The sequence below is a fragment of the Castor canadensis genome, chromosome 19 (assembly GCF_047511655.1).
Source record: "Castor canadensis chromosome 19, mCasCan1.hap1v2, whole genome shotgun sequence".
NCBI lineage: Eukaryota > Metazoa > Chordata > Mammalia > Rodentia > Castoridae > Castor > Castor canadensis.
Genome location: NC_133404.1, coordinates 7,026,781 through 7,054,270, shown reverse-complemented (window position 1 = coordinate 7,054,270; position 27,490 = coordinate 7,026,781). Strand labels below are relative to the sequence as shown.

The window sequence follows — 27,490 nt, the reverse complement described above, 5'->3', positions numbered from 1 at the left end:
CTGCCACCTACTGACAAAAGCTCTGATCACCTCCTTCTCCGAGGGAGTAAACACTACCTGCTGGCAATCAGACTGTATTTCCAAACAGGAATTATTAATAATTACTGCAGCACTGGGAACAAAGACAAGGTTTTACCCCTGTTTGGATGCTCAGCACCTGACTCTGAGCCTAGCATCTGACAAGTGTTCAATAAATGTCTGCTAAATAAACTCCTACCTGCACGGCCTCATCACGGGCTTGCTTTTCCTCCTGTCTTCTCTGACGTTCCTCTTGTAATTCATTAAGTCTCTGCTCATATTCCTTCAGTTTCGACAAAACATCATGGCGTTTATTCTGGGCTTCAAGGGTATTTATAAAGGCAATTTCATTTACCTTCAATAAGAACAAAGAAAGTATAGTTAGAACGAATTAATTCTATCAACCTCACAAATTTAAGAAATTTAACAATGGTTTTATATAAATCAGTGGTAAGGCATGTGAAAAAAAACAGCTGCAAGGATTTTCTTCCTTTCATATCTACCTAAGCGTATTTAATGAACTCACAGGAGTGAGTAAGAATGAATTAAGGAAACTGCCAATGAAATGTTGTACTGGAGAGAGATTCCAAGATGGCGGCTAGAGGGAGGAAGCAGAAAGCGAGCCTCCTATAGTGAAATCTTGGAGAGATGCTGGAGACACACTTTGCAGGAAAATCACCGAGAAGAGGCAAAACTTTGACCCCTCCACACCTCCAGCCGGTGCAGAGAATCTCCACTTCACGTTAAACGGAGAAACCAGGAGGGCCCCGGGGCGCCAGTCACCCGCGCCCAGACGGCTTGGGAAGACGCGGACCAGGTGAGCTTCGCGGTACCGCGGTTCTCCCACAGACAAGCCTGGGCCAGAGCAGCATAGCCCCCTGGACAGACCGACCTCCACCCAGGGAAAAAAGAGAAACTGAGTAATAAGCAATAAGAACAATAAAGACACGCAGGAACGAGGGTGGGGCGCCCTGAGCGCTGAAGACTGGGGGAAGGGAACCTTCCCGGGACTGTAAATAAACGAGCCGGTCAGGCCGGAGAGGCTCTGGCGGGAGCGGGGCGCGCCCAGCAACCAGGAGTGGGGAAGCTTGTAAGAGTGGAGGAGGGAGGAAAACTCCACAGCAGAGGAGGGAAGACCCACTTCCCCCGTGAGCTGTAAACAAACATGGTGGCTGGCAGGAGCAGCAGCACCGCCCAGTAAGCAGGAGCAGGAAAGCTTGTAAAAGTGATGGTGGGGGGAAAACTGCACAGGAGAGGGGGGAAGACCCACCTCCCACATGAACTGTAGATAAACACACAGGCCTGACAACGCGGGGCAGTGTCACCTTTCCCAGTGCTTGGAAAGGGGAAAGCCTGTAGCAGAGGCTCCCGCACAGGAGAACTCTGAGCAAACAAAGGCTCCAGGACCAGGTGAGGGTTAAGCTCACCCCTGAGATCTGCATGAATAACGCCGCCAGCTACAGCAGGCTGACAGCAGGGAAAGACAAGCCATAGCTGCAAATACCATTCTCAGAACTGTCTCCAGACTTTTTTTTTTCTCTTTTTCTCCCTACCTTTGATGAGAGAACAATGGAATTACACCTGCAAGCTGAAAAACTTACTGAAATTGTATTGCATTTGAACTTGGGACACTTGGTGGGGGTTTTGTGTGTGTGTGTGTGTGTGTGTGTGTGTGTGTGTGTGTAGTTTTGTTCTACTTTATGCGTCCCCTTTGATGAGACAACTATACAACAACATCTGAGGCACCATCTCCAGGATTGGACACTGAGATGGACACTAAAATTATTACGACTGAAACTTCACTGCATTTGAACATAGAGGTTTTTTGGGTTTTTTTTAAATTTTCTATTTTTCCTTTTATTTTATTTTATTTTTATATATAGATATTTCTTTCATTTACTCATTTTTTATTTTTATTCTTATGTTTATTTTTTTTTTAATTTTTATTGTCAATCCTTTCTCACTCTCTCTAATGCCTGTTCAGCTTACTGCTGATTAGTACAATAACGCTCCCTGTTTATACCATTGAAACTTTCTTGTCTGATTCCTTGTTCTGTTTTCTCCTTCTTATCTGTTTGTTTTTCCCTTTTCTTTAACTTCTTGCTTTCCATCTCTGCTCATCCTTTCATTCTAAATATCACCATTGTTATTATTACAAGCTAGAAAATACTTAAGTGCACACAGTATAGGGACAGTAACAACACCAAAGACAATGACGGGAAGACGGAAAAACAGGGAAACCAATATCCACACAGCAAAAAATTAGTACAGGAACCAGAGGGAAATGAAGAAAACAGATACTCAGATCCAGACTCCAATAAAATGCAAATAAACTATGCCAAAGGACCCAATGAAGTCCACAAGAATAATTTAAAAGAAGACATACTACAGGTACTCAATGAGAATTTCATAGAGATGATACTGGATAGGGTCAACCAAAATGTACAGGAGACACTCAAGAAATTCTAAGACAACAAAAAAAGAGAATTTAAAAAAGGAAAAGAAGAAATAAAGGAAACAATAGAAGCACTGTATAAACACCAAAGTGAAACAGAGAACACGATAATAAAGAGATAAATGAACTCAGGACAAAAATACAAAACATTACAGAGGAAATGACCTAGGATATGGAAAACCTCAGAAAAAAGAACAAAACAGAACTACAAAACAAAACAGAAGGCGAATCCAGCAAAATAGAACAAACAGAAGACAGAATCTAAGAACTTGAAGATGAAATGGTAATTAAAGGAAAAACCAAAGAACTATCAATTAAACAACTCAAGACCTGTGAAAAGAAAATGCAAGAACTCACTGACTCCATCAAAAGATCAAACTTGAGAATCATGGGCATAGAAGAAGGAGAACAGGGGCAAGCAAAGGGAATGCGTAATATATTCAACAAAATAATAATGGAAAATTTCCCAAATCTAGAGAAAGATATTCCCATACAGATGCAAGAGGCCTCCAGGACACCAAACAGACCAGATCAAAATAGAACTACGCCACGACATATCATCATTAAAACAACAAGTTCAGAAACTAGGGAAAGAACATTGAAGGCTGTAAGAGAGAAAAAAAATAACATACAAAGGTAAACCCATCAAAATCACAGCAGACTTCTCCACAGAAACATTAAAAGCAAGAAGAGCGTGGGATGAGATCTACCAGGCACTGAATGAAAATAACTTCAACCCCAGGATACTCTACTCAGCAAAACTATCATTCAAAATAGATGGAGCAATAAAAGTCTTCCATGATAAGCAGAAACTAAAACAATATGTGACCACAAAGACACCACTAGAATAGATTCTTCAAGGGATTCTGCACACAGAAAGTGAAACCCAACTTAACCATGAAAAGACAGGCAGCACCAAACCACAGGAAAAGAAAAAGCAAGAAAGTAGAGAGTAACCTCAACTTAGGTACACCCAATCAAACCTTCAAAGAACTACAACAACTAAATGACAGGAATCACCACATACCTATCAGTACTAACGCTTAACGTTACGGACTTAATTCACCCATCAAAAGGCACCGCTTGACAAAATGGACTGAAAGGGAAGATCCAACAATTTGTTGCTTACAGGAGACCCATCTCCCTGACAGAAATAAGCACAGGCTTAGGATGAAAGGCTGGAAGAAGATTTACCAAGCCGATGGCCCCCGAAAACAGGCAGGAATAGCAATACTTATCTCTGACAAAGTAGACTTCAAACCTTCATTGATCAAATGAGATAAAGAAGGACATTCCATACTAATAAAAGGGGAAATAGACCAAAAGGAAATAATAATCATCAACCTGTATTCACCCAATGTCAACGCACCCAATTTCATCAACCATACCCTGAAAACCTAAAAACATATATTAACGCCAACAAAGCGGTTGTGGGAGACTTTAACACCCCATTATCATCAATAGATAGGTCATCCAAACAAAAAATTAATAAAGAAATCCAAGATCTAAAATATGCAATAGATCAAATGGACCTAGTTGATGTCTACAGAACATTTCATCCAACCTCTACACAATATACATTCTTCTCAGCAGCTCATGGAACCTTCTCCAAAATAGATCACATCCTAGGGCACAAAGCAAGCTTCAGCAAATATAAGAAAATAGAAATTATACCGTGCATACTATCTGACCACAATGCAGTAAAAGTAGAACTCAACAACAAAAGTAAAGACAAAAAACATGCAAACAGCTGAAAACTAAATAACTCATTACTTAATGAAGAATGGATCATCGATGAAATAAAAGAGGAAATTAAAAAGTTCCTGGAAGTCAATGAAAATGAAAACACAACCTACTGGAACCTATGGGACACAGCAAAGGCAGTCCTGAGAGGAAAGTTTAGCAATGAGTGCGTTTATTAAAAAGACTGAAAGATCCTAAGTCAATGACCTAATGATACATCTCAAACTCCTAGAAAAACAAGAACAAGCCAATCCCAAAACAAATAGAAGGAGAGAAATAATAAAAATAAGAGCTGAAATCAACGAAATAGAAACCAAAAAAACCATACAAAGAATTAATGAAACAAAAAGTTGATTCTTTGAAAAAATAAACAAGATCGATAGACCCCTGGCAAACCTGACTGAAATGCGGAGAGTAAAATCCCAAATTAGTAGAATCAGGAATGCAAAAGGGGAGATAACAACAAACACCATGGAAGTCCAGGAAATCATCAGAGACTACGTCGAGAACCTATATTCAAATAAATTTGAAAATCTAAAAGAAATGGACAGATTTCTAGATACACGTGATCACCAAAACTGAACAAAGAGGAAATTAATCACCTGAATAGACCTGTAACACAAAATGAAATTGAAGCAGCAATCAAGAGTCTCCCCAAAAAGAAAAGTCCAGGACCTGATGGATTCTCTGCTGAATTCTATCAGACCTTTAAAGAAGAACTGATACCAACCCTCCTTAAACTGTTCCATGAAATAGAAAGGGAAGGAAAACTGCCTAACACATTTTATGAAGCCAGTATTACACTTATCCCAAAACCAGGCAAAGACACCTCCAAAAAGGAGAACTATAGGCCAATCTCCTTAATTAACACTGACGCAAAAATCCTCAACAAAATAATGGCAAACCGAATTCAACAATACATCAAAAAGATTATTCACCACGACCAAGTAGGCTTCATCCCAGGGATGCAGGGGTGGTTCAACATACGAAAATCAGTAAACGTAATAAACCACATTAACAGTAGCAAAGACAAAAACCACATGATCATCTCAATAGATGCAGAAAAAGCCTTTGGTAAGATCCAACACTATTTCATGATAAAAGCTCTAAGAAAACTAGGAATAGAAGGAAAGTACCTCAACATTATAAAAGCTATCTATGACAAACCTACAGCCACCATTATACTTAATGGAGAAAAACTGAAACCATTCCCTCCAAAATCAGGAACCAGACAAGGATGCCCACTATCTCCACTCCTATTCAACATAGTACTGGAATTCCTTGTCAGAGCAATTAGGCAAGAAGAAGGAATAAAAGGAATACAAATAGGTAAAGAAACTGTCAAAATATCCCTATTTGCAGATGCCATGATCCTATACCTTAAAGACCCAAAAAACTCAACTCAGCAGCTCCTAGAAATCATCAATAGCTACAGCCAGGTAGCAGGATATAAAATCAACATAGAAAAGTCATTAGTATTTCTATACACTAACAATGAGCAAACTGAAAAAGAATGTATGAAAACAATTCCATTTACAATAGCCTCAAAAAAAAATCAAATACCTAGGTATAAACCTAACAAAAGATGTGAATGACCTCTACAAGGAAAACTATAAACTTCTGAAGAAAGAGAGTGAGGAAGACTATAGAAAGTGGAGAGATCTCCCATGCTCATGGATTGGTAGAATCAACATAGTAAAAATGTTGATACTCCCAAAAGTAATCTACATGTTCAATGCAATTCCCATCAAAATTCCAATGACATTCATTAAAGAGATTGAAAAATCTACTGTGAAATTTATATGGAAACACAAGAGGCCACAAATAGCCAATGCAATACTCAGTCAAAAAAACAATATTGGAGGTATCACAATACCTTACTTCAAACTATATTACAAAGCAATAATGATAAAAACAGCATGGTACTGGCACAAAAACAGACATGAAGACCAGTGGAACAGAATAGAGGACCCAGATAAGAAGCCACACAACTATAACCAACTTATCTTTGACAAAGGAGCTAAAAATATACGATGGAGAAATAGCAGCCTCTTCAACAAAAACTGCTGGGAAGACTGGTTAGCAGTCTGCAAAAAACTGAAACTAGATCCATGTATATCACCCTATACCAATATTGACTCAAAATGGATCAAGGATCTTAATATCAGACCACAAACTCTAAAGTTGATTCAGGAAAGAGTAGGAAATACTCTGGAATTAGTAGGTATAAGTAAGAACTTTCTCAACGAAACCCCAGCAGCACAGCAACTAAGAGATAGCATAGATAAATGGGATCTCATAAAACTAAAAAGCTTCTGTTCACCAAAAGAAATGGTCTCTAAACTGAAGAGAACACCCACAGAGTGGGAGAAAATATTTGCCAACTATACATCGGACAAAGGACTGATAACCAGAATATATAGGGAACTTAAAAAACTAAATTCTCCCAAAACTAATGAACCAATAAAGAAATGGGCAAGTGAACTAAACAGAACTTTCTCAAAAGAAGAAATTCAAATGGCCAAAAAACATATGAAAAAATGCTCACCATCTCTAGCAATAAATGAAATGCAAATTAAAACCACACTAAGATTCCACCTCACCCCTGTTAGAATAGCCATCATTAGCAACATCAACAACAACAGGTGTTGGCGAGGATGCAGGGCAAAAGGAACCCTCTTACACTGTTGGTGGGAATGTAAACTAGTACAACCACTCTGGAAAAAAAGTTGGAGGGTACTTAAAAAGCTAAACATTGACCTACCATGTGATTCAGCAATACCACTCTTGGGGATATACCCAAACGACTGTGACACAGGTTACTCCAGAGGCACCTGCACACCCATGTTTATTGCGGCACTATTCACAATCGCCAAGTTATGGAAACAGCCAAGCTTCCCCACCACTGACGAATGGATTAAGAAAATGTGGTATCTATACTTTATGTAGCCATGAAGAAGAACGAAATGTTATCATTTGCTGGTAAATGGATGGAATTGGCAAACATCATTCTGAGTGAGGTTAGCCTGGCCCAAAAGACCAAAAATCGTATGTTCTCCCTCATATGCGGACATTAGATCAAGGGCAAACACAACAATGGGACTGGACTTTAAGCACATGATAAAAGCGAGAGCACACAAGGGAGGGGTGAGGATAGGTAAGAAACCTAAAAAATTAGCTAGCATTTTTTTCCCTTAACACAGAGAAACTAAAGCAGATACCTTAAAAGCAACTGAGGCCAATAGGAAAACGGGACCAGGAACTACAGAAAAGGTTAGATCAAAAAGAATTAATCTAGAAGGTAACACACACGCACAGGAAATTAATGTGAGTCAACTCCCTGTATAGCTATCCTTATGTCAACCAGGAACACTTGTTCCTTACCATTATTGCCTATACTCTCTCTTCAACAAAATTAGAGATAAGGGCAAAATAGTTTATGATGGGTATTGAGGGGGTGGGGGGGAGAGGGAGGGGGCGGAGTCGGTGGTAAGGTAGGGGGTGGGGGCATGGGGGAGAAATGACCCAAGCCTTGCATGCACATATGAATAATAAAACAATAAAAAAAAGAAAAAAATAAGAATTGGTGTTTCTACAATAGTCAACAATATCTAAATTTACCATAAAAAAATTTTAAATGTGTATTTTCCCTCTTGCTTGTTTTACTATTTTTCATGTAAATGTCATATATTATGTAAGTTTGCTCCTAAAAAAAAAAAGGAATGTTGTACTGGGATTAGAACTCATGGTTCTTTGCTTGCTAGGCAGGTACAACTGCCACCCATGTCTCCAGACCTATTGAAATATTTTTTAGATGAGAAATAATTTAAGATTCCTACAGAGATCTTATAAAGTTCTGCTTAATATGATAATTTACAACTCCACACAACACACTACATTTAATTAGGTATGTTCATGCTATTCTAATGAGTTTGAAGGACAAAAGATAAAGCTAAGAAATCATTTTTACTTTACAAACTCTGAGTAAGTGACAATTAGTACAAGGCACTGAGCTATTTGCTGCATCTTCAACTTCACATATATTGCTTTTTTGGGTTTTTTTGGTGGCACTGGGGTTTGAACTCAGGGCCTTGAGCTTGCTAGGCAGGCACTCTACCACTTGAGCCATGCCCCCATCCTTTTTTTTTTTTTAAGTTATTTTTCATATAAGATCTCACTTTTTGCCAGGGACCAGCCTTTGACCATGATCCTCCTGCCTAGGCCTCTAGCATAGCTGTGCACCCACATGCCCAGCTTATTAATTGAGATGGTGGTATCACTAACTTTTTGCCTGAGCCTCAAATGACAATACTCCCTATCTCTACCTCCTGAGTAGCTGGGATTATAGATGTGCATAACCACATCTGGTTACATGTATTGACTCTTAACAGCCAAGTTTCAGTATATAGTACATGTTTTATGAGTAAAGTATTGCTAATGATAAAGCTAGCCATTGAAAGCCAGGGGAAGAGTATGCTACAGTGAAAACAGCACCTAAATAGGACAGTGTACCCTCTTCAATAAAGAAAAGCTCTCTAGATCTTGTATCTCAGACAAGAAAGTTTGACTGTGGTTCTCACTGAGCTTTCCCAAGCTTCACACCACAGCCATGTCTTTAAGTGCTTCTCTAAGTAGATCAGTCCTGTAACTACCTTTCAAAGCTACTGAATGCACAAGACAGACAAGTACATGAAAAAACTTGACTAATACTGCATCAGGGCTCACATATCAAGCATAATCAAGAGAGGAAAGAAGAAAAAAAAAAAAAAGAATGAGACAGGCACTGGTAGCTAAAGCCTGTCATTTCAAGCTACAAGGGAGGCTGAGACTGGGATGACTGCAGATTGAGGCCAGCCCAGGCAAAAAGATCACAAGATCCTATCTCAACTAATAGCTAGATGTGGTAGTGTGCACCTGTCATCCCATCTATGCAGAAGGCTGAGATCAGGAGGATTGTGGCTGTAGAGCAGAGTGAGCAAAAAAGTTTATGAGACTCATCATAATGGAAAAAAGCTGGTGTGGTGGCAAACACCTGTCATCCCATCGACAGCAAGAAGTGTAAAATAGGAAGATCGTGGTCCAGGCTGACCGGGGTAAAAAGCAAGACCCTATCTCCAAAATAAACATGCAAAAGTTCATGTTGAGGTGTGTGACTCAAGCAGTAGAGCACATGCCTCTTAAGTGTGAAGCCCCAAGTTCGAACCCTTGTACCACAAAAAATAAAAAAAGAAAGAGAGGACTAAGAGCTAATGCCCTAAGCGAAATAAAATTCAGAGGGAAGAGAATATGCAAATGTCAGGTAAATAATTCAAATTAGAGGAAAACAACTCAAGAAAATGCTGAAAACTCCCCCTGAACTCTCTGTAACACTGACGTTAACAAGAATGTGAATATGAACGACATAATGGTGAAACAAATGGTGATTAGGGACAAAGTAACACATCACAGACTAGAACAGAGAACAGACGGTAAAAACCCAAATTACTAATGGAGGGAAAAGCTTGTGACAAATGCTGCAAATGGAGATTTTCCAATTGAAAATGAATAGATGCTAAATAAGCCTTGAATAAAGTGAGCGAGACAAGATAAGCTAATAGGAATATAAGGCTCATGGAGTTACCAAAGCCAACAGAAAGGGAAGAAATAAACTGAAAGAACCTACGTTATGTGATGAAAAACTGACTCAGGAGACCTGCACCACAATGCCCATACTAAATATGAAACATTAAGGAGAAATAATCAAACGTTAAGCTTCCAAGTGCTAAATTCAATTCACATATATGAAAGCAAAAATTCAGTGTAGCCTTAGTGGCCTTCTTCACAGAAAGAGTGAATGCTAGAAGACAATGAAATAATTTCTACAGGGTTCGAAGGAAGGATACTACAAACCGGAATCTGGGTGTCAGCCAAGATGTAATTCAGGTTGCAAATGCCATAGTCCCGAAGGATGTAAGTTCTCAGGCAACAAAGCACATATGAGCTTTCCCTGGGAAAATTACATAATAAAATTCAGCAAACCAAGAGCGAAATCAAAACAAAGACACATGAACAGAGAATTGGTAAGCATTGAGTCCATATACACATAAGGAATGTGAAACTTGGAAATTTAACAATGCAAAAACAATACAACTATGGAAAATTGCTGGGGGAGACCAGAAAATGGAAAGAAATATGAGTGCTAATTTTCTCACCTATTTGAGCAGGGATTTTCTCAAAATTATCATAAATTTAAATGGACTTTGCTATAGTTTTAATACTGAGTGTCCCCAAAAGGTTCCTGTTTTAAAGGCATGGTCTCCAGTGGTACTCCTAGGGGGGAGGTTAGACCCTTGAAGAGGCCAGTAATGGGCATGCCCCTACAGAACTGCGGGTGCCCAGCCACTGCCTCCTTCCTCACTTGCTTCCTGGCTGATAAGGTGAACTCCTCTGCACCTCCCACCACGATGTGCTGCCTCACCACAGGCTCACAGCCATGAGACCAATCAATCATGGAATGAGAACTCCAGAGTTATGAGCCAAAATAAACATTTGCTCTTTACAAATTATTTCAGGTCTTTTGTTACAACAATGGAAAACTAGCAAATATAATCCCCCAAACTCTCAATGTTTCATAATTTTTTATAATCTTAAAAAACTCTTAGGAAATAATCCCTCAGATGATAAAGAAGTATTTATTACAAAGTCAACAATCTCCTTGACTTTATTTCTCCTTCTTCTCTTGATACTAAAATAGAGGTAAATACTTGTTATTAAGAAGTGTTATTTTGCTGACAGAGTGGCTCAAGCTGTAGAGCATCTGCCTAGCAAGTATGAGGCCCTGAATTCAAGCCCCAGGACCATCAAAAAAGAACAAGAAGTGAAGAAGCCTCATGCTGCTGGGTGCTGTGGCTCACACCTATAAGCCCACCTACTTTGTAGGTGGAGACAGGGAGGATCAAAGTTTCATGTCAGCCTGGGTAAAAAGTTTGCAAGACCCCATCCCAACAACAAGCCAGGCATGGTGGCACACAACTGCAGTCTCAGCAACTCAGGAGGCTTAGCTAGGAGGATTGCAGTCTGAGGCCTGCCAGAGGCCAAAACATGAGATCCTACCTGAAAAAATAAACTAAAGCAAAGACAAAAGGGCTGGAGGCGTGGTTCATGCGTAGAGTGCCTGCCTAGCAAGCATGAGGCCCTGAGTTCAAACCCAAATACCACCAAAAAGATAAAAGGAAGTTTCATGTAGGATTCCACATGGTGGCACACACCTGTAATCACAACTGCTTGGGAGGTGAAGATGGGAGGATCACAGTTCAAGGCCAGTCTCAACAAAAAGTTAGCAAAATCCCATCTCAGAAAACAAGCTGAACATTGTGCTGCACGCCAAGCTACTCAGGAGGCAGCGGCAGAGGGACAGCAGCCTGAGGCCAGTGAAGACGAAAGCGTAAGGCGCTATCTAAAACAAACTAAAGCAAAAAGGGCTAGAGGTGTGGCTCAAGGGGTAGAGCACTTGCCTAGCAAGTGCAAGGCCCTAAGTTCAAACCCCAGTACTGTCACCTAAAAAGAAAAAAAAAAAAAAAGCAGAGTCATGTATAGTGTAATGCTATTCATAAATTTATCAATTTATGCAATATGAAAATAATTCTGAAGAATCATCTGGAAGAGTATTCACCTAATAATAATGATGGCTATGGCTGAGGGTGGCATTTTGAGTTTCCTTTGTCATGTTACTGAAAATTATTTCAAATCAGACTAAAAATCATTTTTAAAATAATAAAATGGCTATTGTTACTAAAGTTCTAAGTACAAATCACATGTTAAAAAGCTAAAGTAATGCATTTACATTCAGACCTAAAGACAATGGGAAATCCCTGACGGTTTTTTACCTGAGAGGTCATATAATCCTGCCCTGCAAAAAGATGAACTGGAGGGGCTGGGGCAAAAACAGTATTAGCAAATATAGGAGGGACATAAAACAACAGCACTAGCAGTACCCACAATGCAAAGGGAAGCCCATGTGTGACCACGAAGTGTAGAGTTGTGGGTAAGTATATAAGTGGGACCTCCAAGAGGAAGTCAGAAAGGCTAGCTCATCTCTGAGCCTTGTCTACAAAAAGTACCTCCCCCCAAAAAAAGGAGCACTGATTTAAAATATGATTTTGGGAAAAGCAGAGGACTTGGAGAAAAGGTGATGGTAAGCTGATGAGTTCCACAAATACTGCACAATGGGCACAGAGTCTGGAGATCAGCAGAGAGCATGGGCTGGAGACCCCCATTTAGGAATCACTGCAGAGGATGGTTGAAGCAATAGTAGTTGTTCTGATACTGAAGGAAAAGAGTAAGTGAAGTTAGTGCAGTTACAATTAAGAAAGAAGATAAGACAGAGGTAGAAGGAAAATTGAGAGAGTAGGGAAGAAAGTATTCAAGATAAAAGGTTCTTGATGGTGTTCATATGAGGAGATTCAGAGTTAAACTTGAGACAATCACTCTCAAAGACAAGAACAGTGGCACAGAGGGAGAGTGACAGTATAAGGAATTGGGAAGACACAGATATGAGGTAGTGGAAATGAGCTCAGATCACTGTTTCTAAAGAACCTGGTGATTTACAAACAGATACAACGGGTAATCTGTAGAGAAGTGTATAAAATCAGGTAACCTAGAGGAAGAAAGCAAGGGAGATCTATGAGGCCAGCATATCCTATTACCAAAAGATTAATGAAGAAAACTACAGAATAATATGTCATGAACTCTGATGCAAAAATTCTAAAATTTTAACAAACAAATTCATCAACATATAAAAATGGTGATATATTGTGATCAGATGAAGTTTATCAGAAAGGCATGTTTAATATTTGAAAATCAAATCGTAAAAGTCACCATCTTAAGATGTTTTCAATGATTATTTTAAATGTGAAGCAACCAAGTAACCAAATTCAAAGTCAACTTAGGGAAAATTTTTTGAGTAAACTAAGAATAGACAAGAAGTTCCTCAATCTAATAACAAATATTAATGAAAACTCCACAGCTAATACCACACTTAGTGGTGAAATACTGAATGTTTTCTCCTAAGAATGAGAAAAGGACAATGATGTCAACTCTTCTCATAGCCAGTCAACACTAGTCTAGCCATTGCAATAAAGAGATGAAGAAATAAATATCACACAGACTGGTAATGAAGAAACAAAGTTAGAGCTAAAAGTGAGTTTAGAAAAGTTATAAGAAAGTAAGTATACAAAATTCCACTGTATTTCCATATACTAGCAACAAACAATCAGGGAAAAAAAACTAAGGAAGGAAGATGGCGGATAAGAGCTACACAGCCCATTTCTGCATTTCCATAGACTGAAATGAACCCAAAGGTGTGTGGTTGCAGGGAGAAGAGGGTTGCTAGAGAGCAGGGGAGTACAATAGTAAACAGTAGGCAAAGACCAGGTGTAACTCAGAAGTACCGACCTTTAGATTTGTAAAAGAAACAAGAGGAAGGAAAACAGATGTGTGTGGATACAAGTGGAAGATTGGGACAGAGACCACCATACTGCACCCATCCCCTACAGATTGCTTTGGTTTGGTGACTTTCTCCACTCTCAAAACTCCAAAGACATTGGTGGGAATGCAGCCAAAGCTGGCCATTTCCCATGCCCAAGCACACACTGGCAAAGCATCTCTGATGCAAAGGGTTTCCAACAAGGCAATGCAGAGGCTCAGCTGGCAGGAGCAGCTGGCAGGCTCCTGCACCCACTGTGTTGTCAGGTCCATGTAGGAAGATCATTGACACAAACTTAGATGACCAGAGGTCACACACACCAGCATGCAAGGCAGGGAGAAGCTTATCCTCAATAAGGGGCTTTCTGATCTGTCCTAATTGGGCCTGAAAGAGAAAACTCACTGTCCCATCCCCATACCTAGTGAACTTGAAAAGAAAAAAGCTGGGGAAAAAAGCAAAGCATTTCAATCATCCATGTACTCAGCAAGAAACAACTACTGACTAGTCTTTTTTTAAAAAAAACTGTATTATTTTGTATTTGCTTTATCTTTCTTTCCCCATTGTTTTTCAAACCTTCATTCTATATACTTTCCCTCTCTTTGCATCTATTCTTTTTCCTTTACCCACTTCCCTTTTTTATTGCTTTATTATTAATTAATTTACCTTTATTAATTTTTAACTTCCTACCTTTAACTGTATTATCTTAGCTCATTTCTTTTCATCCTCACTGGGAATGTAATTGATGTTTCCAATTTTTTTTATTATTTTTTAATATGTGGTTTGCTTTTGTGTTGCTGCTACGGAACTCTGTTTCATCTCCTCCAAGTGCAAGTGGGTACTGAGACCTGAAGAGAAGGCTGCTCACATGCACAAATCACAACACAAAAACACAAGAAATATGGAAAAACAAGGCAACATGTCTCCTCTAAGATTTTATAACTGTTCAATAACTGAATCCAAACATATGGATGAAGAATTCAAAATCCTAATTTAAAAGCTGATAGATGACCTCAAAGATGATGCAAATAAACAGAAGAATGAAGAATTCAAGACCCAGATGAGAAATTCAGAAAACAGAGATTCTTTAAAGAAAAAAAGGAAATCTTCTAAATGAAATGCTCAATAAATCAAAAAAAGAAAAAAACCTCAATGGAAGGCATCACCAATAGACTAAAGCAAAAGGAAGAAGGAATTTCAGGGATGAAGATAAGATTCAGTAAATATTATACTCATATAGCCATAAAGGGGAAAAAACAATTAGGATAACTTTCAAGACTTCTGGGACATGATTACAAGACCAAACCTATAACTCTTTGATGAAGAGGAGGAAGCTGAGATACAGACTAAAGGCAGAGAAAATCTATCCAATAAATTAAAGGAGAAAATGCCCCAAATCTAAGAGAAAGATCTGGACATCCAAATACAAGACATTTACACCAGGCACCATTTGCTCATACCTATAACCACAGCTACTTAGGGGACTGAAATCAGAAGGATCACAGTTTGAGACCAGCTCAGGCAAACAGTTTGTGCGTCCTCCATCTCTACAATATCCATAGCAAAATGGAATGGATGTATAGCTAAAGCAGTAGCATGGCTCCTGTGCAAGTAAGAAGCCCTGAGTTCAAACCCCAATCCCACAAAAAAAGATGCATTTACAACCCTATATACCCAAGAATATAACCAAAGAAAGCTGCAAGAGAGAAGTGCCAACTTACAGCAAAAGAAAACATACCAGAATAAGAACAGAAACCTTGAAAGTCAGGAAAACATGAAATATTTCAAGCCCTGAATGTAGGTACCTGTCAACAAAGATCATGACATCTAGCAAAGTTATCCCTGAAAATTGGAGGAGACATAAAGTCCTAAGTACAAACTATAGCAATTTATGACCACTGAGACAGCACTACAGAAGACACTTAAAGGAATCCTACACTCAGAAAACAGAGACACCCACAATCACAACAGATCTGGAAAGAACAAATCTCATTAGTAAAAGGATAAATAAGTATTTGTTTGAAAGAATCAAACATTACTGAACTTAGTAAACCAGTAAATTTCTAAGATCAACTAGGAGAAATAAAAGAATACTCAAATCCATCAAGAAAAAAATAAATTATAGGAATTTGTACACACCTCTCAATAACACTAAATGTAAATGGTCTTAACTCTCCAACTGAAAGATACGAAATGGCTGGATGAATTAAAACCCAAGAGCCAACTATTTGTTGTCTGTAAGAAACCCACTTCACCAACAAAGACATATACAGATTAAAAGTAAAAGGATGGAAAACAATATTCCAGCAAAAAGACCCAAAAAACAAGCAACAGTGCCTATACGCATATCTGTCAAAGATTATGCGTACAGATTTCAAGCCAAAATTAGAAGAGATAAAGGAAGTCACTACATATTAATAAAGAAGACAATTCATCAAGAAGACGTAATGATGATAAACACATACACATCGAGTGTTGTTGCAGCCAATTTCATGAAACAAACATGTCTGGGCATTAAGGGACAGATAGGTTTAGAAAAAATAACAGTGAGTGCCTTCTGTACCTACTCTTATCAATAGAGTATTTATTCAAAACAAAAAAAGGAAAGAAAGAAAAAGATATTTCAAAGCTATAGTGCACCACAGATGAAATGGATTGTTTAACAAATGGAATGTTCCATCCACCAGCTGCGGAATACAGTCTTCACAGCATCCCATGGAACTTTCTCTAAAACAGATCCTCATTTTAAGTCATAAAGCAAATTTTAACAAATATAATTTCTTGTGTCTCACCAAGTTGCAATGGAATAAAACTAGAAACAGGGAAAAACTATAAAAACTACACTAATCATGAAGATTGAACAATACACTTTAGAATGATAAGTGAGTCATTGAAGAAATCAAGGAGAAATTGAAAAATTTCTACAATCCAATGAAAAGTAAAGCACAATTTACAGAACCTTTGGTGTACAGTGAAGGAAGATATAAGAGGGCAATTTAAAGCTATGAGTGCCTACATTAAAAAATCAGAGATCTCAAGTAAAAAGCATAACAATACACCTCAAGGTTTTAGAAAAACAAGAGCAAGCCAAACCCCAATTTACTATATGAAAACAAATGATAAAAGTCAGAGCTAAAATGAATGAAAGTGAAACCAAAAGAAAAATGTAAAGGATCGGTAAAATAAAGTATTGGTTCTTCAAAAAGATAAACAAAACTGGCAAACTTTTAGCCAAAATAATCAACAGAAAGAGAAAGAAGGCCAAAATTAATAAATTGGAGGTGAAAAAGAAGCTATTACAAATGATACCATGAAAATCCAAAAGACCATTAGGGAATATTTTGAAAACTTATAATCTGAAATAATGGAAAGTCTAAAAGGAATGGATAAATTTCTACATAGAGGTGGTTTACCAAAATTGAACCATGAAGATATTAAAATAAATAAATAAACTGATTTGTAACAAGCCATGAGTTTGAAGCAATAATAAAAACATCTCCCAGCAATGAAAACGATGCCAATTCTGCCAGACCTAAAAAAAAAAAAAAAAAAAAACCAGTCGGATGCTAGTGTAATCCTAGCTACTCAGGAGGCAGAGATCAGGAGGATCATGGTTTGCAAGACCAATCTTGAAAAAACCCATCTCAAAAATAGGACTGATGGAGTGGCTTGAGGTGCAGACCTTAGCTCAAACCTCAGCACTGCAAATAAACAAAAACAAAAAGAAACCTATTATCAATGTTTCTGAAAATATTCCATAAAATGAAAAAATAAGGAGTACTTCTAAATTAATTCTATAAGATCAGTATTATCCTGACAACAAAACAAGATAAGGACACAACAAAAAATGAAAACTACAGTCCAATTTTCTTGATGTACATAGATACCAAACTCTGCAACAAATAAAATTTAAAATGTGGACAGAAATCCTGTAATTATGAAAATAAAAGGGAGGCTATGAGGGATGTTGAAAGGGAAAATGGGGGGTGAGAATATGATCAAAGTACACAATATGTATCATGGACGTGCTACAGTGAAGCCCATTACTTTGTATAATTAAACATATACTAATAAAAATCTCATCATTTCAATACATGCAGAAAAAGCATTTGACAAGATTCAAGCTCCCTCTGTTTCAAAAATTCTGAAGAAACTAGGAACAGAAGGATCACACCTCAATATAGTAAGAGCAATAACCAACATTGTAGTATATGGTAAAAAACTGCAAGCATTTACTATAAAAATAGGAATGAGCATAGACTGACCACTCTTACTACTCTTATTTAATGTAGTATTTGGAATCTTAGCCAGATTCCAAATCTGGGGCGTGGCTCAAGTGGTAGAGCACTTGCCTAGAACTGTGACACCCTGAGTTCAAACACCAGTATAGTCAAAAAAAAAAAAAAAGTTTGGGCCAGAGGAGTGGCTCAAGCAATAGAGTGCCTGCCTAGCAAGCAGGAATCCCTGAGTTCAAACTCTAGTACCACCAAAAAAAATTTTTTAAAAGAAAAGGGATACAAACAGGAAAGGAAAAAGTCAAATTATCTCTGAATACAGGGTGAATTCTACCAAACATTTAAAGAAAAATAAATACTTTGTACTTTACCAGTAAAATTGAAGAGAAAATACTTTCAAACTCATTCTAAGAAGTCAGCATTACTCTAATACCAAAGTAGGACAAGAAGACTAGAGATCAATAATTTACGAACATTGTGATGTAAAAACTCTCGATAAAATAAAATATGAGCAAATCTATCTTGACAATATATTCAAAAGATTATACTCCATGACCAAGTGGATTTTATTCCTAGAACCCAAGTTGGTTCAACTTCAAAAGCTGACCAAAGCGATAGAGCACATTACCAGAATGAAGGGAGAAAAACACAATTTTAATTGATGCAGAAAAAGCATGAGAAAAAATTCAACATCAGGTCCTGATTTAAAAAACATGCAACAGGCAGGCATGGTGACTCACCTGTGTAACCCCAGCTACTCGGGAGGAAGAGATCAGGAGGACCATGGATGGAGGCAAAAAGTTAGTGAGACATCATCTCAATAAATAAGCTGGGCATGGTGGCATAGGCCTCTGACCCCAGAAATGTGGGAGGCCAGAGGTAGGAGGATCACAGTCTGAGGCCAGCTCTCAGGCAAACCACAAGACCCTACCTGAAAAATAACCTGAGAAAAGCAAAAAGGAAGTAGTGATGTGACTCAGTGGTGGAGTGTGCTCATCTAGTATCCCTATGTTTGATTCCTAGCACCACAAAGAAAACTTTTTTTCAAGCAAAAAGGGTCTGGAAGCAGGGCTCAAGTCTCAAGTGGAAGAGAGTATGAGGACCTGAGTTCATACCCCAGTAACACCAAAAACAAACAAAAGTCTCTACAAACTAGGAAGACAAGAAAGAAAATCAAATGACTGAAAGCTATTGCTCTGCACTCAGGAGGAAGGTAAAAAAGTATAGTTTCCCCACGAATTGAACACAGCACTGAATGGTCTACACAGAACGATTGGATGAGAGGAAAAAAGGTATTCAAATTGAAATATAAGCAGCAAAATTATCTCTATTAACAGATGATGTCTCACAAAGTTTGTTAGAACTAATAAATACTGAGCAAAGTACAATACAAAGTCAACCTACAAAAATCAACTGTATTTTTCTGAATATGGACAATGAATAATCTGAAAAAGAAATGTGCAAACAATATGGAAAACATTTTCACATGAGATATGAAAATAATTCCATTAATAAAGCATCAAAAAGAATAAAATGCTTAGGTACTAGCCAAGGAGGAGAAAGACATACAACTGAAGCCAAAAACTGCTGTAAAAGATTAAGTAAGACATAAACAGATGGGAAATGATGCCACATTCATGGATTGGATAATGTTGGAAGATTAATAGCCCAAAGTGATCTAAAGAGTCAATGCAACCTTCATCAAAATTCCAATGACAATTTTGCAGGAATAGAAAACCTGTCTTAAAATTTATATGGAATCTCAAATGACCCTAAGCAGCCAAAATGATCTTGGAAAAAGAACAATAAAGTTGGAAATCTCATACTCCCTGATTTCAAAGCATGTTATACTGATATTGTGATTAAAAGAATGTGGTCCTAGCATAACTGTGGACATAATAGACCAATAAAATAGATGTGGCCCCATCTGTGAAGGTTTGATCTCATCTTTTGCAGAGGGTGAACCTCCATACACTCCAAATGGGTGAAAACATAAATGTAAGATGTAACACTGCACACCTCTTAGAGGAAGGCACAGGAGAGGAGCTTCACAGCACTGGGTCTGAATCAAAGGCACAGACAACAAATGGTGATGAAGGCATTCTGTATATCAAAAGTCCCCTCTTTTGATCAACTCTGAGATGACATCTCACAGAAGGAAGAAATGTTTGTATATGATATACAAGATAAGGGAAAAGGAGGGGAGGGAGGGAGAGAATCAGTTGGAGGGAATGGAAAGGAAAGGGTACTGGGGGGTCAAGAAGATGAAAGTACTCTACATATATGCATATGAAGACAGCATAATGAAAGCCATCAAACACTGGAAAGGCAAGTGGGGAGGTAGAAAAGAGGAAATGGAAATATAATGGAGGATTTGAATTTGTTCAAGTTACACTGTACACATGTATGAAATTATGACAATGGAATCCCCTTGCATTATTAATGTATGCTAATTCAAAAGTAAAATTTTTAAGAAAATGACACAGTAAAAACCTGTTATTTTATACAATTCATACATGCTAACAAAAAAGGTAAACATGAACATATCATTAGACTGTCACCCCACTCCTAGATATACGAAAGAAAAGTATGATGCATTTGATAAGTACTTTTCAAAATGCCACAATGTACTCCACCCAGCACAATAAAAAAAAATCACCAAAAAAGAAAGAAAAATGAACAGACATATCTGCACAAAGACCTGAAATGAATGTTCACTGCAGTTCTATTTGTAATAGAAAATGTTCATCACTGAGTGGGCTGGATTAACAAATTATGTTATTTCCACACATTGGCACACATCTTGACAATGAAAATAACTGCCCATACACACACCATGGACAAAATTCAAATAGTATGCTGAGTGAAAGAAACCAGAGGAAAGCATAAACTCTGTGTGGTTCTATTCATGTAAAGTTCTAGAAGAGGCAACATCTGCAGTGACAAAAAGCAGGCCTGCAAAGGCATGGGACAGACGTGGAATGAACTACAAAGAGGAGTGATATGGTCACTGCCTGGACGATTGAGATTACAAGTCAAACTCACCAAACAGAATACTGCTTGTTTTCTGTCTGTCAGTTATGCCTGAATAGAGCAATAAAACAATATATGGTTCATAGGACTGTTGTAAAGATGAAGTAAGATACTGTACCTAGTACCTTTTAAGTGAGCCAGTAAAATATTCTATCATTCTGAAACAACATTTGATAGTATATAAATACTAACTTCTGTTAATATTACATAACACAAGAAGTACTTAATTGATTAATTAAATGGCTGAAGCACCTATAATATACCTTGGCTTCTTCCTCTTGTGCTTTTTTCACAATCGCTTGTAATTGCACTTCTCGTTTAAATTCAGCATGAAGTAACTTCTCCTCCATCATCCTACGCCGTTGATCTAGTAATTCTTCCTTCCATTTCCGCACATCCTTCTCCTACGTATGACAAATTATTACAAGGTTAACTGAACAGAAGTGCCAGCAGGTAAAGGCTTCTGGACTATATAGGTTAAACCTGGGAATGTCCTAAGGAGAATGACAAACAATTATGGGTACCGACTGTGAAGTCGGACCATACAACTGGGGTCCACAAGTCACCTTGGCCGCTTACTAGTTGTACAGCCATGGGCAATGTTTTTAGCTATGTCTGTTTTCTGATCTATAAAATGGAATAATAAAAGTAGCATCTAATGCATACGGTTATTTTAGAGATTGAGTTAAATACATAAAACTTTTAGAACAGTAATTAGACGGAGCTGTATAGAAATATTTGTGGTTATTATCATTGTACTGCACCATGACTACACTTAAGATTAACACAGTTTATATTTATTAACCTTTAATATCTTTATAATAAAATCCACAATCACAAAATGAGTAACTTCTTAAAATCATATCAAACAGGAGAAGTGAAAGACTTGGTCTGTGCACCAGGAAATAAGATTCAGCACCAAAGAGTATTCACTATAGAAAATCACAAGTTGGCTCAATATGAGCAAAAAAGAAACATTTCCACTGAATTTTCTCTAAACAATTATGTGTTGAAGCACAGAAAAAAAGTATGCTGCAGAAACAGTACCACACTAGGAGATCAAAGAGCATCGTGAAAGCCTCACTCTGTGCATTACTGGTTGTGTCACACTGGAAACGCTCACTCAGTCTTAGATTCAGTTGCGGGTCAGAAGCTGCCCCGTGTATCTCACAGACTCACTGTGGTGGATCAGATCAAACCACAAACACAAAGTGTGAAAGAAACACAATAACCCACCTACAAGAGAGAGATGGAATTTACCACTGAAATTAAAGGATACAGACACACATGGGAATATTAAACCAGAGAACCTCTAAAATCATGTATCATTTCAGTAATTCATGATTTGTACATGAATACCTGAAGAACATATTATATAATGAAAATATCTAATTTTATTTGTATTAAAAAATAGCAATAAAGGTTAGAGTATTTATTTAAGCTAAAAATTATATAATGTACTAAGTCTTATAGACTGCTTTTCTTATCTGATCTATTCATTTTAAATGGCAAATTCTTATCATTCAGGTAAAAAGAAAAATCACAAAATTTTCTTCTACTCCCAATTTAACTACTATACTAAACAGAAAACATGTTACATAGCTCATTTGTATAAATATTCATATTACTTGGCAATTACCTCTCAGTGACACAAAGAACATGCTCAAAACCCATGCACACCAGTTCTCCATTCAAGTGGAAAAAGGTAGCACAGGAACTGTCTCTAACCACATATGTTAGATACCTGCAGTATACAGCTCTCAGAGATGGCTCCCAAGGAGCTAAGCCTCTTGGTAGTAAGTTCCTTGCATAACCACCTTCTTCTCCATTTTATCAGGATTGTGACCAAAAGAACTCAGTGAAAGGAATGATGTAAAGACAGCACAGCTTCCATTTTATCCACTCTCTTGCACCCTCTCCTCTTCTCATCCCCTCTCTTTCCATTGGAAAACTACAAGTCATGTCACAAAGACACTTTAAGTGTGGAAAGATAAGTTGGCAAGGAACTGAGGTTTTTAGAGGAATGGAGGCCTGAAGGACCTGCAGGAGTGAGTTTGGAAGTGGAACCTCCCACCCCAGATAATTACTGTCGCCCTTAACTGAAAGGCAGTGCAAGAATCACGAGGTAGTCCACAGAGCTTGTGAGCTAATAAATACTCAGCGTTTTAAGACACTAAATTTTGAGCTCATTTGTAATGCAGCACAGATAACTAAGGAAGTCCTCATCTACGCCAGCCATAAGAAAGCACAGGTGAGAGCAGCGATATACTGAGCAGCCCCTCCCTAGCAGCACTGGCACTATTCTGCATACTTGCCTCAGGAAAACATCACAAAAGTCATTTCACAGATAAACACAGAGAAGTAACAATGTTAAACAACCTGATCATCATTTCTGTGCTACTGAAAATTAGGGTTAACAAAGTTTCTAATGAAAAAGATCTTTAGTCTCTGGAAATACCACCCTAATGTACCGATCTTGTCTGATCTCAGAAGCTAAGCAGAGTCAGGCCTGGTGAGTACGTGGAGGAGAAAAAGATCTTTAAATTCCAAAAGTAAACCCAACTCTTCCTATGGTGCTTTGAGTCTTTTGTTTTTTATCCTATGAGCCATAGTCATGATGCTGTACATTGAGGCTCCAGGAATGCACACCTCATGTAACTGAAACTTTGTACCTCTGGACAGTGTCACTCCACTTCCACATGCCACCAGCCTCCAGCAACCATCGTGCCATCCCCTTCTTCCAGGAATCTGACTAACTCAGTATCATGAAGGAGTCCTCTTTCTGTGTCTCGATTATTTCACTTCCCTTAAGGTCCTCATCCCCTAGCTCAATCTATGTTTCCAAAGATGGCAAGATTTTATCCTAAGGCCAAACAATATTCATATATCCATATCCAACTGTAAATACACAAACATGTAACTTACACATTTTCTTTATCTAGTCTTCTGAGGACAGGAAGCTTACTTCTGTGTGCTGGCTACTGCGAATAATGCAACAGTGACCATGGATGTCCAGATCTCTCTTCATAATCTGACCTCAACTCCTTCGGTTAGATACCCAGAATAAAGATTGCTGGATGACAGGGCATTCCCACTTTAATGTTCTGAGAAAACTCCACACAGCTGACCATGTTTCTACATCCCATATGCATGTAAGAGATCCCTCTTCAAAACATCCTCCCCGACACTGAACATTGTCATTTGACAACGGCCACCCCCACAGGTGTGAGGTGCTGCCCTATTCCCATGTCATTACAGAAGTGGAGTGCCTTTCCAACTACACTTTACCCATCTGAGCTTCCTTTGAGATGTCTTATGTCCTTTGCTCACCTCGAATCAGGTCACTTGATCTCTCGATATTGAATTGAGCATATTCCTTAATATCTTAGATTTCAATGCCATAGCTAACACAGGTCTTACCAATATTTTCCCATTTTGTAAATTATTTGAATTTTGGGAGTTATTTTCCCCATAACTGTGCAGCAATGTTTAAATATGACGGGATCCCACTTGCCTATTTTTGCTTTGGGTCTGTGTGTTTGATGTCAGATCCAAAAAACTGACAAGACAAATATCAAGAAGGTTCTTACCTATGTTTTGTTTAAAAAATCTTGTGGAGCCTGATGTGATCGCTCACACCTGTAATCCACTACTTGGGAGGTGGAAATTGGGAGGATCACAATTCAAGGCCAGCCTGGGTAAAAAAGTTCAAGAGAACCCCATCTCAACCAGTAACAGCTGTGCATGGTGGCATATGCCTGCCATCCCAATGTCGAAAGCATCAATAGGAGGGTAGTGGTCCAGGCCCTTGAGATGTAAACACAAGCCCTGATCACAAAAATAAATAAAGGAAAAGTTTGTGGTTTCATGTTTTGTGTTTTATTCTTCATGTATTGTGTTTTAATATTTTGCATTGATTTTTGAGTGTGGTGTGAGATTCTTCTGTATGTGGCTATCCAGTTTTCCCAACACCACTTGTTGAAGAGACCATATTTTCTCCACTGTATGTTCTTGGCATCTTTGCCACAGCTCAGTGGACTGTAACTGCATATGATATCCCTGGATTCTGTATTGTTTCATTAGTCTCTATCTGTTTTTATGCTAGTTCCATACTGATTTAGTTATTATACCTTTGTAATGCAATTTGAAGTCAGGAAACCAAAAGCCCCGGCCTTTGTTTTTTTTTAATTTTTATTTTTTATTATTCATATGTGCATACAATGCTTGGGTCATTTCTACTCCCTGCCCCCACCCCCTCCCTTACCACCCACTCCACCCCCTCCCTCTCCCCTCCCCACATCGATACGTGGCAGAAACAATTTTGCCCTTACCTCTAATTTTGTTGAAGAGAGAGTATAAGCAACAATAGGAAGGAAAAAGGGTTTTTCTAGTTGAGATAAGGATAGCTATACAGGGAGTTGACTCACACTGATTTCCTGTGCGTGGGTGTTACCTACTAGGTTAATTCTTTTTCATCTAACCTTTTCTCTATTTCTTGGTCCCCTTCTTCCATTGGCCTCAGTTGCTTTTAAGGTACCTGCTTTAGTTTCTCTAGTTAAGGGCGAAAAATGCTAGCTAGTTTTTTAGGAGTCTTACCTATCCTCATACCTCCCTTGTGTGCTCTCACTTTTATCATGAGCTCAAAGTCCAATCTCATTGTTGTGTTTTCCCTTGATCTAATGTCCACATATGAGGGAGAACATACGATTTTTGGTCTTTTGGGCCAGGCTAACCTCACTCAGAATGATGTTCTCCAATTCCATCCATTTACCAGCGAATAATAACATTTTGTTCTTCTTCATGGCTGCATAAAATTCCATTGTGTATAAATACCACATTTTCTTAATCCATTCATCAGTGGTGGGGCATCTTGGCTGTTTCCATAACTTGGCGATTGTGAATAGTGCCGCAATAAACATGGGTGTGCAGGTGCCTCTGGAGTAACCTGTGTCACAGTCTTTTGGGTATATCCCCAAGAGTGGTATTGCTAAATCAAATGGTAGATCAATATCTAGCTTTTTAAGTAGCCGCCAAATTTTTTTCCAGAGTGGTTATACTAGTTTACATTCCCACTAAGAGTGTATAAGGGTTCATTTTTCCCCGCATCCTCACCAACACCTGTTCTTGGTAGTGTTGCTGATGATGGCTATTCTAACAGGGGTGAGGTGGAATCTTAGCGTGGTTTTAATTTGCATTTCCTTTATTGCTAGGGATGGTGAGCATTTTTTCATGTGTTTTTTGGCCATTTGAATTTCTTCTTTTGAGAAAGTTCTGTTTTGTTCACTTGCCCATTTCTTTATTGGTTCATTAGTTTTGGGAGAATTTAGTTTTTTAACTTCCTTATATATTCTGGTCATCAGCCCTTTGTCTGATGTATAGTTGGCAAATATTTTCTCCCACTCTGTGGGTGTTCTTTTCAGTTTAGAGACCATTTCTTTTGTTGAGCAGAAGCTTTTTAGTTTTATAAGGTCCCATTTATCTATGCTATCTCTTAGTTGCTGTGCTGCTGGGGTTTTGTTGAGAAAGTTCTTCCCTATACCTACTAACTCCAGAGTATTTCCTACTCTTTCCTGTATCAACTTAAGAGTTTGGGGTCTGATATTAAGATCCTTGATCCATTTTGAGTTAATCTTGGTATAGGGTGATATACATGGATCTAGTTTCAGTTTTTTGCAGACTGCTAACCAGTTTTCCCAGCAGTTTTTGTTGAAGAGGCTGCTATTTCTCCATCATATGTTTTTAGCACCTTTGTCAAAGACAAGCTGGTTATAGTTGTGTGGCTTCCTATCTGGGTCCTCTATTCTGTTCCACTGGTCTTCATGTCTGTTTTTGTGCCAGTACCATGCTGTTTTTATTGTTATTGCTTTGTAATATAGTTTGAAGTCAGGTATTGTGATACCTCCTGCATTGTTCTTTTGACTGAGTATTGCCTTGGCTATTCATGGCCTCTTCTGTTTCCATATAAATTTAACAGTAGATTTTTCAATCTCTTTAGTGAATGTCATTGGGATTTTGATGGGAATTGCATTAAACATGTAGATTACTTTTGGGAGTACATTTTTACTATGTTGATTCTACCAATCCATGAGCATGGGAGATCACTCCACTTTCTATAGTCTTCCTCAATCTCATTCTTCAGAAGTTTATACTTTACCTTGTAGAGGTCTTCACATCTTTTGTTTGGTTTACACCTAGGTACTTGATTTTTTTTGAGGCTATTGTAAATGGAATTGTTTTCATACATTCTTTTTCAGTTTTTTCATTATTAGTGTATACAAAAGCTAATGATTTTTCTATGTTGATTTTATATCCTGCTACCTTGCTGTAGCTACTGATGATGTCTAGAAGCTTCTGAGTAGTTTTTTGGGTCTTTAAGGTATAGGATCATGTCATCTGCAAAGAGGGATATTTTGACAGCTTCTTTAGTTATTTGTATTCCTTTTATTCCTTCTTCTTGCCTAATTGCTCTGGCTAGGAATTCCAGTACTATGTTGAATAGGAGTAGAAATAGTGGGCATCCTTGTCTGGTTCCTGATTTTAGAGGGA

General features: G+C 38.1%; 1 protein-coding gene across 2 annotated transcripts in view; it reads right to left on the bottom strand.

Moving 5' to 3' along the window:
- Positions 1-27,490, bottom strand: part of Scaper (S-phase cyclin A associated protein in the ER) — a 477,645-nt gene that overhangs the window by 309,130 nt on the left and 141,025 nt on the right. For both annotated transcript variants that reach the window (XM_074061919.1, XM_074061920.1), the window contains exons 15-16: positions 21,208-21,348; positions 218-373 (exon numbers count right to left, since the gene is read on the bottom strand). In XM_074061919.1, coding sequence (XP_073918020.1) covers positions 218-373; positions 21,208-21,348 — 297 coding nt within the window. The remainder of the gene's footprint in view (positions 1-217; positions 374-21,207; positions 21,349-27,490) is intronic.